Source organism: Crotalus tigris, unplaced genomic scaffold, assembly GCF_016545835.1.
Source record: "Crotalus tigris isolate CLP2741 ecotype Arizona unplaced genomic scaffold, ASM1654583v1 scf7180000019173.45859301935:6455823, whole genome shotgun sequence".
NCBI classification, from domain to species: domain Eukaryota; kingdom Metazoa; phylum Chordata; class Lepidosauria; order Squamata; family Viperidae; genus Crotalus; species Crotalus tigris.
The window spans coordinates 2663517-2676850 of NW_024097414.1; the positions used below are offsets into that span (position 1 = coordinate 2663517).

Genomic DNA, 13334 nt, shown 5'->3' on the forward strand with positions numbered 1-13334 from the left:
TGGGGCTTCGCCCAGAGAGGGAGTCAGCTGGCGGCGTCGTGACGTAGGACGCACTTCCACGCGCTTGACGCCGCGCGCAGCGTAAGGGCAAGAGGGCTGGCTGCCGGGAGGGGCTATTTCCCCCCCCCCTCTCGTTTTCGTCGTCTCCGAAGGTGAGTGAGGGCGAATATTTATGTTGGGGGAGGGGGAACTATATCCCCCCCCCCGGGTCCGCTGCATATGTGGGAGTAAAAGTGCTAGCTCTGCAGGTGAATCCGAAAAGGTGAGAGGGGACGAGCGAGGAGAGAGGAGCGGCTGTCCCAAAGGCGAAGAGAACATCCCGAAAAGAGGAGGCACGGCAGAGGTAAATCCCCCCCCCCGCGCTTCTATATTGGTATTGCCCACACGGCTCTAAGCTGGACCGTCAGGGAGCAGCAATGCACGCGCTGATTTTGCCCTCTCCGATAGGGGGCGCTATAGGGTGACAAAATGGCGCCACTGCTGTCAAGGAAGCCCGAACCAAACTAGGATTCGTTTGTGTGTCCCTGCTGGAAGCATTCACGAGTTTCCTTAGTAATAAGAATTTATTTTTTATTTTATGTTATTTATTAGGTAGACAGACAGACATAGTCAGATAGATAGATAGATAGATAGATAGATAGATAGATAGATAGATAGATAGATAGACAGACAGACAGGTGAGAGACAGAGATGATAGATGAGATAGATAGATGATAGACAGGTCAGATAGACAGATAGAGATGATAGACAGATGGGACAGATTATATAGACAGACAGATAGAAGAGATGATAGATCAGAGACAGGAGAGATGATAGACAGGTGAGTCAGACAGATAGAGATGATAGATGAGAAAGATTAGATAGATGATAGATAGATAGATAGATAGATAGATAGATAGTCAGACAGATAGATGATAGATCAGACAGAAAGAGAGACGCTTTACTTCTCACCCTGGAGGAGGAGGAGGAGAGATAGATAGATAGATAGATAGATAGATAGATAGATAGATAGATAGATAGATAGATAGATAGATAGATAGATAGATAGATAGTCAGACAGATAGATGATAGATCAGACAGAAAGAGAGACGCTTTACTTCTCACCCTGGAGGAGGAGGAGTCTTAAAGCTGGGGGTGGGGCCTCATTGTCGGGGTGGGGCCTCAGTCTGGTCAAGGTTGAATTTAAATCCCTGGTAGAAGCCTTTAAATAAAATAAGAAATATGCAGGTTATATGTAAAAGAGAATTTGTATATTCTCTGCCCACCCACCCAAATAATGGCAACTGTTATTGTAGGAAGAGGCCCAAATTCATCAGATGCAGTGACTATATGTCCTTTATTATAGAAGCCAGACCTTTCTTTCAAAAAACCTGCCCTTTGCATAGTATTTTTCAAAAACTCACCGTTCTCCTTTTTTTGGAACATTTACTGTAATTTCTCCCATACAAATGATAACATTTAATGCACAGTCTTGGGAAAAATACAGACATTGAGTCATCTTTTTAAAATAAGTATACATATGTTTATTCAAATAGTCATTTTTGTTTTTCTTGGCTCTTGAATTTTCCTTTGGAAAACAAAGTTACAAACTTTTTTTTTTTAATCCTTAGGAATCTCCTTCAGATTTGTCCCTTTTTTCAGGCATATTCTTTATTTTTTCCAAGAAAATATGGCCATTGTATCTAGAAGAAGGAACCGCAACTGCAGAGTATGACTTTCCATAAGCTAATAATGGAGTTTATTAATCTTCCAAGCTGCTACCAGATGCTGATTGGCAGCAGCCAGTCATTCCTAGACAGACACCGTGTTAATTGTTGCCTTAATGAAATTATACAAAAGCTGCAATTTAGACACAGGACCTTGAAAAGCATTGCATTCAATTCACGCAAGAGCCCACCCACGGGTTTGCCTCAAAAAATGGTCTAGACTTTGAAGAAACAGCCCACATTCAAAGAACTGTATTGCTTGCTTGCCATTGTGGTTTTTCTGACAGCAGCCCACAAACCACCAATAGTTGTATAGTTCTTCAATGGGCTCAGTTGTCCTCAGTCAAAGGCGTAGGTAGCAGGAAGGAACTGAGCATGAAATCACAAAACAAACTCCGTAAGAAAAAAAACTGGAGACAAATTGCTCAGTTTTACTCATCTTTTTTTATTTGGTTACAGTGTAAATCCATCAGCACATCATGAATTTTATTGCTGGAGGCAGTTGCAAATCCAAACCGTGTTTTTTTTTAAAAAAAAATCCCATTGGGGCATTGGATATAAACTGTTTTGTTTCTTTAAAAGAAACCCAGTCCAAATATCTCACCTACAGCAATTTGGAATTGCCCTGGGGATTTTTCCCCCCCAAAAAAACTTTTATTTGTTTAAATGAAGGAAGTGAAAACCTAGAGATTTCCTCTGCAGCTGGCATGTAAGCCAAAAGATGAATAAGCAAATGTGTTTTTTTTTTTAATGTTGAGTGATGTATTTGGGGGCATCTCTTTGCCTCGACAGATGAGGGCAATTTGGTCAGCTAAAAGAGGAAACGAAGAAGTTTCAAGACCAGATTTCTCTGCCCTGAAAAATGGGAAATCAGTTAAAAGCTGATGGAGTAGAGCAGTGGTTCTCCACCTGTGGGTCGGGACCCCATTTGGGGTCGAATGACCATTTCACGGGGGTCGCCAAACAACGCAGTCCGCCATTTTTTCCCCCTTTTCCTTAGCTGTGCTACCCCCTTTTATTCTATTGGCTTTTGAAAGCCAATAGAATAGACTCTCTTGAATAGAGTCTAATTCTATTGGCTTTCAAAAGCCAATAGGAATTGTCCAGGCTGTCTCTGCCCTGCTGAGCCCGCCAAAAGTCCCAGTCTGCAAACGGTGCTGCACCAGTTGAGTAGTCCTCGACTTACGACCGGTTGGGGATTGCGGCATTAAAAAGGTTGAGAACCACTGGACTAGAGGAATTCTGGGAGTGTAAGTCCATAAGTCATAAAAGGACCAAGTTTGAAGACCCTTGGACTAGAGCAGCGTTTCTGAACCTTGGCCACTTTACGATGTGTGGACTTCCGACTCCCAGATTTCCCCAGACAGCGCTAACTTACGAACTTTTTCCTTGGGAGCAAAAAAAAAAAAAGTATTGTCTTGTGGCATCAAGGAAGAAAAATAAACCCTGGTGATTTTTAAAACACTCACATTGGAGGGAAAAAAGCAACAATGCCCCGGTTGTTAAGTGAATCTGTGCGGTTGTTAAAGCGAATCCAGCTTCCCCAATTGACTTGGCTTGTCAGTAGCCCGTTGCAAAGATTGCTGATGGCGATGACATGATCCCGGGAAGCTGCAGTCCTCATCAATGCTTGCCAGGAGCCAAGCATCCAACTTTTGATCACGTGACCCTGCGGATGCTGCAACGGTCATAAGCAGGGGTCTTCAAACTTGGCCCTTTGATGACTTGTGGAGTTCAACTTCCAGAATTTTCAAGTCTTCTCCCTCACCTTCCCATCAAGGGCATAGGAACTAAGGACTTACTTACACCCTATCTGGCTGTGCAGTGGCTCTCCAATCACTTTTTAGGGAATAAATCTGACCAAGTGAGGTTTCTTTTCCACAGCTAATTGCACCATCCCATTTAAAAACAAAACAAAAACAAAAACATCGCCACCTTTTCCCAGCTGCAGAAAAATTGGGGGTCATTACTGCAGCTAAATGTTATAATTTAGTTCGGGAGACAACAAAATGGCTGCATTTTAGAACAGAATCAGTTAAGCGGACATGAAGATTATATTGCCGGGGTGGCAGGAGAATAACCAGGTTATTCATCTGCCACCCTGACAATATAATTCTTCTGTGCAGGATTCAGGAAGGCAGCTATCAAGATAGCCTTGGTCACAGGGAAAGCTTCCTAAATGGGCTTGTCGTCTTAATTTCGTTAACCTTAGTTTAGGTGGCTCATGTGACTTTAAGATGCTTTTTTTCAGGAGAAGATACAATAAATGTTATTTTCCCTGATTGGGATTGCTGGGAGAACTGAATTTGCAGTTCATCAATTGCTAAAAAAAAAAAATCTCCAATGCTAGTTAGTTTTAAACAATAAACTATAATGTGCTTTATTGGCCTTAGCTTAATAACTTATTACACATACAAACATGATTATAAATAGGATAGACAGGCAGACTGACCTGTCTGATACATAGATTTAGAAAGAGAGAGGATAGATAGATAGATAGATAGATAGATAGATAGATAGATAGATAGATAGATAGATAGATAGATAGATGTTTTCTGAGGTTTTCGCGGGTATTTGTATATAGGTCTTTGGTTGTTCGGGTTTTCTCCCGCGTAAAATAGATAGATAGATAGATAGATAGATAGATAGATAGATAGATAGATAGATAGATAGATAATATAGAAAGAGTGATAGAGATAGGTAGGTAGGTAGATAGATAGATAGATAGATAGATAGATAGATAGATAATATAGAAAGAGTGATAGAGATAGGTAGGTAGGTAGGTAGATAGATAGATAGATAGATAGATAGATAGATAGATAGATAGATAGATAGATAATATAGAAAGAGTGATAAAGAGGTAGGTAGATAGATAGATAATAAAGAGTGATAGAGATAGGTAGGTAGGTAGGTAGATAATATAGAAAGAGGGATAGAGATAGGAAAATAGATAGATAGATAGATAGATAGATAGATAGATAGATAGATAGATAGATAGGATAGAGACAGACAGATCGATCCTTCTTCTGTATCCTGAGCCAAATGCAATTTATTTAGTAAACCAGTGTTAAAACATGATTTAGCATATGACCCAGTGAAGCCTTTGCCAACCATTCCCTAACAGGCCATCAATAATTGCTTTTGAGAACACTAAGAAAGAGAGCATTATGCTCATCTGATACAGAACTGAAATCATGAACAACAAAACTACAATATTTCGATTACAAGAATGCTTTGCTGTGGCAAGCTCAGCAGTCCTGGACCACAGAAGGGGCTTTTGTTCACCGAGAAAGGATAAATCTGCCCAGCATTTTTGAGCGAGGCTTGCTTTCTGCGTGCGTCTCTGCTAGCCAGGACTCACCAGGCTTCGGGTGCAAGGGGAAAGCCTGTTCAAACATTGGCGTCTAACAAGATTTCACCGTCCGTTCTCACGCTCACTCTGAGGGAAACAAATAGCCCTCAACTTACGATCACAATTGAGCGCCAAATTTCTATTGCTAAGCAAGAAAGTTGTTAAGTGAATTTTGCAGCATCCCCCCCACGGTCACGTGATCAAAATTCAGGCGTTTGGCCTCATATTTATGACGAGAGTCACGCGATTCCCCTTTTGCGAACTTCCGACAAGCAAAGTCATTGGGGAAGCCAGATTCACTTAACAACCAGGTTGCTAACAAGTGCCGGGATTCACTTAAGAACGGTCGCAAGAAAGGTTATAAAATGGGGCAAAACTCATTGAACAGCTGTCTTGCTCAGCAACAGAAATTATGGGGGCTCAACTGTGGTCATAAGTGGAGGACAACCTGTTTTGAAGTTTGCAACTGAATCGAATTCTGTGGGACTTCACTGCCCTCGACTCTGTGGTTATATTTGCTTTTCTTCTTCCTTTTTCGCTGTTTCCTTTCTCAACATCCTGCTTTTGATTCTTGAGGTATATTGGGCATATTTTCATGTATGCTGATATCAGCTAGGTATTTTGTTGCCCTTAAATTTAGCGCACGGAAAAGTAGCTATTATCCACACTTGGCAGATAATTATAGTTTTCTATAATTCTCCCCTCCATCTTTGCCACTTCTTTCCACGTCCGTGGACGGAGCCAAGAAAAATGTTTGAAAACGAATTACGTAAAATGTGAAAATGTCCATCTGTTTGGAGCCCCCCCCCTTTTTTCCCCCACAGCCCCAAATGCTCAACTGGGAATCCTCTCTCGTTTCTCCAGATGACACCTGTCACTCGTCAAGAAGTCCTGAGCCTTTACCGCAAAGTATTCCAAATAGCCAAAACATGGCAGTCAGCATCTGGACAGATGAAAGAGACGGAGAAAGAAAAACAGTATATTATCAGCGAAGCTAAAACGTTGTTCCGGAAGAATCGAAATGTGAGTTAGCATTTGGTCTAGAGGTGTTTTGTTTTGTTTTTTTAACTCGGTGGGGTTTGGGGTGACTGTCCAGGATGGAGAATTCTCTCATTTGATCCTGTTCCTCAATGCCAAATGTTCCTTTGTGTGGACACATCAACTTCTTCGGCTTTCAGCAGGGTTGATGGAGGTCCAACTTTCTGTTCACTGAAGGCTGGAGAATAAGAGGTGTCTCCATGAGAAGCTTCAGTTGGTGCCGTCCATGGCAGCGAGAATATCAATGGTCACATATTTGAAGGATATTTTGTGCAGACCTTTGTGACTGCACTGGTTACTAACCTAGCACAATGCAAAGGGGTGGTTTTAACTTTTCAAGCCCTTAAATAACCACAGATCTTTACTTGTGTGGATCAAACATTGCACTAAGTCACGCTCAGTTTATCTAGGGCGCATTGAAGGCCATCATCTCAGACCTACCAAGATTCAAAGAAACAAGACGATAAAACGATCAGCCATCAGCTCCTGGGTTAGCCCGAAGAGACCTTCCAATTTGCAGGGTCAAAAAAAAAAAAAAAAATAGGCAGCAAGAAAGAAATGAAGGAAGATTCCATCTTTATATAATTGGAGGTGGATCGGTTGCAGATAGGAAATAGTTCAGTGCTGGAATTCTTGTAAGCCCATTATTGTCTTTCTCAATGAACTTAGCAAAAGAGACTGTGAGGATCACAATTGGAAAAGAGTTATGTTTGATTCAGGCAAAAATTATTTGTAGCTAGCTAGCTTTCCTTCCTTCCTTCCTTCCTTCCTTCCTTCCTTCCTTCCTTCCTTCCTTCCTTCCTTCCTTCCTTCCTTCCTTCCTCCCTCCCTCCCTCCCTCCCTCCCTCCCGTTCGCTCAGAATTCTTCCTCCCTCCATTTCCTTCTTTCCATCCATCCATCCATCCAACACCAATGGACTCTGGGCAGCATACAAAACTAGGTAAAACATAAACAAAGCTAAAAACATGGACGATCGAGGTCTTTCCTTTGAATGACTTTGGGGTGGGGGGCGGGAATTCACAAGGTAATTTGGAAAAAAAGTTTGAACTTACCTATGTGTCCTTTAGAGCCTTTGCACTTTGTGTTCTAACTTTTCTTTTATTTCTTTTTTTTTGCCCCGTGTTGTTTGCAAGACCAGCTAACAGATCCCGAGCTGATTAAACAATGCGTAGAGGAGTGCAAGGCGAGAATAGAGCTCGGACTTCATTATCGCAACCCATATCCAAGGCCTGTAAGTAGGAATCAGCTGTTTGACGGGACTCTGTTATTCTTGGTCAGGAGGATTCTGTCTTGACCAGGCGTAGGCAACCTTGGCTCTTTTATGACTCTTGGACTTCAACTCCCAGAATTCCTGAGTCAGTAGGCAACCTTGGCTCTTTTATGACTCGTGGACTTCAACTCCCAGAATTCCTGAGCATAGCTGTCTCAGGAATTCTGGGAGTTGAAGTCCACGAGTCATAAAAGAGCCAAGGTTGCCTATCCCTGGTCTTGACGATCGTTGGCAGAGATAGTCCTTGATTTTTTTTTTTTGACCTTCTTGTTTAAAATAAAGTTTTGCTGCTAAGAAAAGACGCACAATTAAGCCTAGTATCTGAATAAGGCCTGTCTGTTTTTCAGAGTCTCTTTTTAAGCAGGTTCTTTTTCTTCTTCTTCTTACCCTCCAGATTCATTTGCCACCCATGGGCCTCGCCCTGCCACAAGCCCGGGCGTTTCGCCATCAGGAGAAGCTAAGGAAAATCTCTAAACCAGTTTATTTGAAATCTCACGATGAAATTTCATAGCCCCCTAATCAAGCTGGGGTTGATATCGTCAAAGGCTATCTGGCTGATGCACTTGGCATGAAGGACAGGCGAAAATGAAATTGGTATGGTTACCACCGGGTGATTTTTTGGAGGGGTTTTGTTTCCAAGGTTCGGGACTCCACTTGGTCCCAAGGAGAGAGGATAAGGATGAGCTAAAATTGCCCTCTGTGAAAGAAAGCAGCATTGTGGGAAAATAAAGATATAGGGAAAAAAAACTCAGGATCTCTGACCAGCCTTTTGTTGTACTTGGCTACATAACCTCATGTGCTATTGATATATATATTGCAGGAAGAAGTTCAACTAGCTGAGGAATTCTCTCTTGAATGCAAGCTGTGTGTTTGTTTGTTTGTGTCTGTGTATTATAAATGCCCATTTTGGTGGGGAGGGGGTGGCTGATGCTATAACATTTGGCAAGTAAGTCCTGGAGTGGCTTATTTTAATTCTTTCATTTCTTTACTTTGATGAAAGCTCAAAGCAGCCACAAAAGGGGACGTTGGGAATATAAAAGTTAGTTCCAGGAGCTAAAATTTTTATTTTATTCTCTTTTGAAAGGGGAAAGCATGGTTTTCAGCCTTCCTTTCCCAACCATGGAGCAATGCTGCCATCTCGTGGCCAACGAAAAGTGGTGCACAGAACATCTTTTTCGTCCCTTTTTTTTAAGCATTTTTATGAACCCGAAAGGTGAGGTCGGATTCACACGAGCCTCCCCGCTTTGTGACTGATTCACACGTGACTGGGGGTTTGCACTGTGCATTGAACTGGCTACTAAACCATGCAGAAGGGTAGGCTCCAGCAAAGGAATCTGATCATTGTTTTATTAATCAACCTTTTGTTATATCATCTCCCAAGTGGGCTCCTGCTTTATGTGGCTCTGAGTTCAAATCCTCATCACGTCCTTGGCAAAATCATCTCATTAATAAACGTTTTATGTGTTAATCTTATGAATAATAAAATGATTTTTTTTAATGTAACCCCTTGAACCCCCCCCCCAAAAAAAATCTTGACTCGAGTGGGCTAGCAAAGTTGCAGGAAGAAGTTCAACTAGTGTAGGAATTCTCTACTGAATGCAAGCTGTGTGTTTGTTTGTGTCTGTGTATTATAAATGCCCATTTGGGGGGGGAGGGGGTGGCTGATGCTATAACATTTGGCAAGTAAGTCCTGGAATGGCTTATTTTCATTCTTTCATTTCTTTACTGTGATGAAAGCTCAAAGCAGCCACACCAGTTTAATGTTTTATTTTATTCTCTTTTGAAAGGCTTCGCGTGGTTTCTGCCTTCCTTTCCCAACCATAAAGCAATGCTGCCATCTCGTGGCCAAAGAAAAGTGGTGCACTTGCCTTTATTTTTCGTTTCTTTTTCTTTGCTTTTCCATGAACTTAAAACCCGAGGTCGGATTTTTGGGCGTTTGCCCGGTGCATTGAACTGGCTACTAAACCATGCAGAAAGCTAGGCTCCAGCAAAGGAGTTTTATTATTCTTTTATTAATCGACATTTTATTATATCGTCCCCCAAGGGGACTCCTGCTTTATAAGGCTCTGAGTTCGAATCCTGCTCACGTCCTTGGCAGGATCAGCCGACAAAATAAACGCTTTATGTGTGAAGCTTATGAATAAATAAAATGACTTTTTAAAATATGCACTGGGACAACACCCCCCCCCAAACCTTGACCAGGGAGTGGGGTAGTGAACTTGCAAACAGAAATTCAACTAAGGAAGGAATTCCCCGTTGAATGCAAGCCGAAGGGGAGGGTCTAAGAGAGTGGGCGGAGTCAGAACGATTGCGGATGGAGCTCCTCGAGTTTTTTTATAAAATCATTTTTTGTTATGTTATACCCGCCCATTTCGGAGTTTGGCTCCTCCCCTTTGTCCTCTCCTAACTGCGCATGCCTGTGGAATCTCCCACTGAATTCAATGCAATCGCATCAAGGCATTTGTGGGTTGCAACCAATAGAACAGGGGTCTTCAAACTTGGCTTTTATGACTTGTGGACTTCAACTCCCAGAATCCCTCAGCCTGGCTGAGAAATTCTGGGAGTTGAAGTCCACGTCATAAAAGGGCCAAGTTTGAAGACCCCTTCAATAGAAGATCATTTTGCACAAGTGCGTAATATTCTTTTAATCAGTTAACACTTATTTTATTCTCTTTTGAAAGGAGAACGCGTGTTTTCAGCCTTCCTTTCCCAACCATGGAGCAATGCTGCCATCTCGTGGCCAAAGAAAAGTGGTGCAGGGCACTTCTTTTTCGTCCCTTTTTATTAGCTTTTTCATGAACCCGAAAGGCCAGAAGTTGGATTCACACGAGCTTCCCTGCCTAGTGACTGCTTCACACGTATTTGGGGGGCTTGCACGGTGCACTGAACTGGCTACTATCCCGCCTGGAATGCTAGGCTCCAGCAATTTTATTATTTTTATTAATCGACAGTTGATTATATCGTCTCCCAAGCGGGCTCCTGCTTTACATGGCTCTGAATTCGAATCCTGCTCACGTCTTTGGCAGGATCAGCTCCTAAAATAAACGTTGTATGTGTTAAACTTATGAATAATAAAATGATTTTTTTTATGTACTTCCTGAAACTCCCCAAAACCTCGACCCTGGAGCAGGCTAGCGAACTCGCAGGCAGAAATTCAACTAGTGAAGGAATCCCTGTTGAATGCAAGCTGAAGGGGAGGGTCTGAGCGAGTGGGCGGAGCTCCACTTTTTTTAAAAAAAAAATTTGTGTGTTTGTATGTTACACCAGCCCATTTCGGGGTCTAGCTCCTCCCTTTTGTTTTTTCCTATCTGCGCATGTCTCTTTTGATTCGCACGAAGTCCATCTATTCAATGCAATCACATCAGGGCATTTGTGTGTTGCAAACAATAAAAGATCATTTTGCACAAGTATGTCATGTTTTTTTAATCGGTTAAAACTTTTATTTTATTCTCTTCTGAAAGGGGAACGCGTGTTTTCAGCCTTCCTTTCCCAACCATGGAGCAATGCTGCCATCTCGTGGCCTAGGAAAAGTGGTGCAGGGCACTCCTTTTTCGTCCCTTTTTTTTTTAAGCATTTTTATGAACCCGAAAGGCGAGGTCGGATTCACACAAGCCTCCTCGCTTTGGGACTGATTCACACGTGTTTGGGGGTTTGCATGGTGCATTGAACTGGCTACTATCCCGTGTGGAAGGCTAGGCTCCAGCAAAGGAATCTGATCATTCTTTTATTTATCAACATTTTATTATATCGTCTCCCAAGTGGGCTCCTGCTTTATGTGGCTCTGAGTTCAAATCCTCCTCACGTCCTTGGCAAAATCATCTCATTAATAAACGTTTTATGTGTTAATCTTATGAATAATAAAATGATTTTTTTAAATGTAGCCCCTTGAAACCCCCCCCAAAAAACCTTGACTCTGGAGTGGGCTAGCAAAGTTGCAGGAAGAAGTTCAACTAGTGTAGGAATTCTCTACTGAATGCAAGCTGTGTGTTTGTTTCTGTCTGTGTATTATAAATGCCCATTTGGGGGGGGGTGGTGGCTGATGCTATAACATTTGGCAAGTAAGTCCTGGAATGGCTTATTTTAATTCTTTCATTTCTTTACTTTGATGAAAGCTCAAAGCAGCCACAAAAGGGGCTGTTGGAAATATAAGAGTTAGTTCCAGGAGCTAAAATTTCATTTCTAATAGGGCACTGAGGATGGCAAAACAGGGAATGCTGCCCTCCTGTGGCCAGGAAAGTCCATGGCAGTTTTTTCCAAGGTATGGCAGAAAAGGATACTGGATAGTTTAGATTAGATAAAATTGATATTATGGATGGACAGATAGATGGACAGACAGGTGAATAGATAGACGGAAAGATGGATAGGAGATAGATGGCTAGAGATGGATATAGATAGATAGATAGATAGATAGATAGATAGATAGATAGATAGATAGATAGATAGATAGATAGAAGAGATAGATTGATAGATGGATAGACATAGACGGATCAATGGATAGACAGATAGGATAGATAGACGGATAAGATAGATAAATAGATAGACGGATAGATGGATAGACAGATACACAGATCGATGGATAGATGTATAGGAGATAGATAATAGGTAGAAAGATAGATATAGATAGATAGATAGATAAAAGATAGAGATAATAGAAGAGATAGATGATAGACAGACAGACAGAGATGGAAGATAAATAGATGATAAATAGAAGAGATAGACAATAAATGATAGATAGCTAGATAGATAGATGGTAGATAGATAGAAGATAGATGGATGGATGGATGGATTATAGAAAGATAGATAGATAGATAGATAGATAGATAGATAGATAGATAGATAGATAGATAGATAGATAGATAGATAGATAGGCTAGACGGATAGATAGATGGTCAGATCGACGGATTGATAAATAATAAATAGGTAGATAGATGGTAGTAGATAAATGGATGGATGGATTATAGATAGATAGATAGATAGATAGATAGATAGATAGATAGATAGATAAAAGATAGAGATAATAGAAGAGATAGATGATAGACAGACAGACAGAGATGGATCAATGGATAGAAGATAAATAGATGATAAATAGATAGAAGAGATAGACAATAGATGATAGATAATAGATAGCTAGATAGATGGTAGATAGATAGAAGATTAGATGGATGGATTATAGAAAGATAGATGGTAGATAGATAGATAGATAGATAGATAGATAGATAGATAGATAGATAGATAGGCTAGACGGATAGATAGATGGTCAGATCGACGGATTGATGGATAGATAAATAATAGGTAGATAGATGGTAGATAGTAGATAAATGGATGGATGGATTATAGATATAGATAGATAGATAGATAGATAGATAGATAGATAGATAGATAGATAGGCTAGACCAGTGGTTCTCAACCTGTGGGTCGGGACCCCATTTGGGGTCGAATGACCATTTCACGGGGGTCGCCAAACAAGGCTGTCTGCCATTTTTTTCCCCTTTTCTTTGGCCACGCCCCTGGCACCCGGTGATGTATAAGTGGTTGGGAGTCACCACAACATGGGGAACTGTATTATGGGGTCGCGGCATTAGAAAGGTTGAGAACCACTGGGCTAAACGGATAGATAGATGGATAGTCAGATCGACGGATAGATGGATAGATAAATAATAAATAGGTAGATAGATAGATAGATAGATAGATAGATAGATGAGATAGATTGATAGATGGATAGACATAGATGGATCAATGGATAGACAGATAGGATAGATAGACGGATAAGATAAATAGACGGATAGATGGATAGATAGATACAAAGATCGATGGATAGACGTATAGGAGATAGATAATAGGTAGAAAGATAGATAGATATAGATAGATAGATAGATAAAAGATAGAGATAATAGAAGAGATAGATGATAGACAGACAGACAGAGATGGAAGATAGATGATAAATAGAAGAGATAGACAATAGATGAT

At 41.2% G+C, this 13334-nt stretch overlaps 1 protein-coding gene across 5 annotated transcripts; it reads left to right on the top strand.

Annotated features, from left to right (window-relative positions):
- The first annotated feature begins 39 nt into the window (after window positions 1-39).
- LYRM1 (LYR motif containing 1) lies at window positions 40-10432 on the top strand. Of its 5 annotated transcripts, none has more exons than XM_039360637.1 (5): window positions 61-152; window positions 263-343; window positions 5923-6081; window positions 7236-7328; window positions 7762-8835. In XM_039360637.1, exons 3-5 carry the CDS (start codon window positions 5923-5925, stop codon window positions 7876-7878), a joined length of 369 nt encoding a protein of 122 aa, XP_039216571.1. In that variant the 5' UTR covers window positions 61-152; window positions 263-343; the 3' UTR covers window positions 7879-8835. The 5 variants fall into 5 exon arrangements, 4 of the variants coding, with proteins under 4 accessions (XP_039216572.1, XP_039216571.1, XP_039216570.1 ...); XM_039360636.1 differs by having other exon boundaries at window positions 70-152; window positions 249-343; XR_005558765.1 differs by lacking the exon at window positions 61-152 and adding an exon at window positions 10049-10432 and having other exon boundaries at window positions 160-343; window positions 7762-7961.
- The last annotated feature ends 2902 nt before the right edge of the window (window positions 10433-13334 follow it).

Bases quoted from the DNA above. Each gene is read 5' to 3' on its own strand.
- LYRM1 (XM_039360635.1), top strand. From the start codon at position 173: ATGTTGGGGGAGGGGGAACTATATCCCCCCCCCCGGGTCCGCTGCATA. The intron at 344-5,922 runs GTAAATCCCCCC...TCGTTTCTCCAG, and splicing joins AAAGAGGAGGCACGGCAGAG to ATGACACCTGTCACTCGTCA. The intron at 6,082-7,235 runs GTGAGTTAGCAT...TTGCAAGACCAG, and splicing joins TGTTCCGGAAGAATCGAAAT to CTAACAGATCCCGAGCTGAT.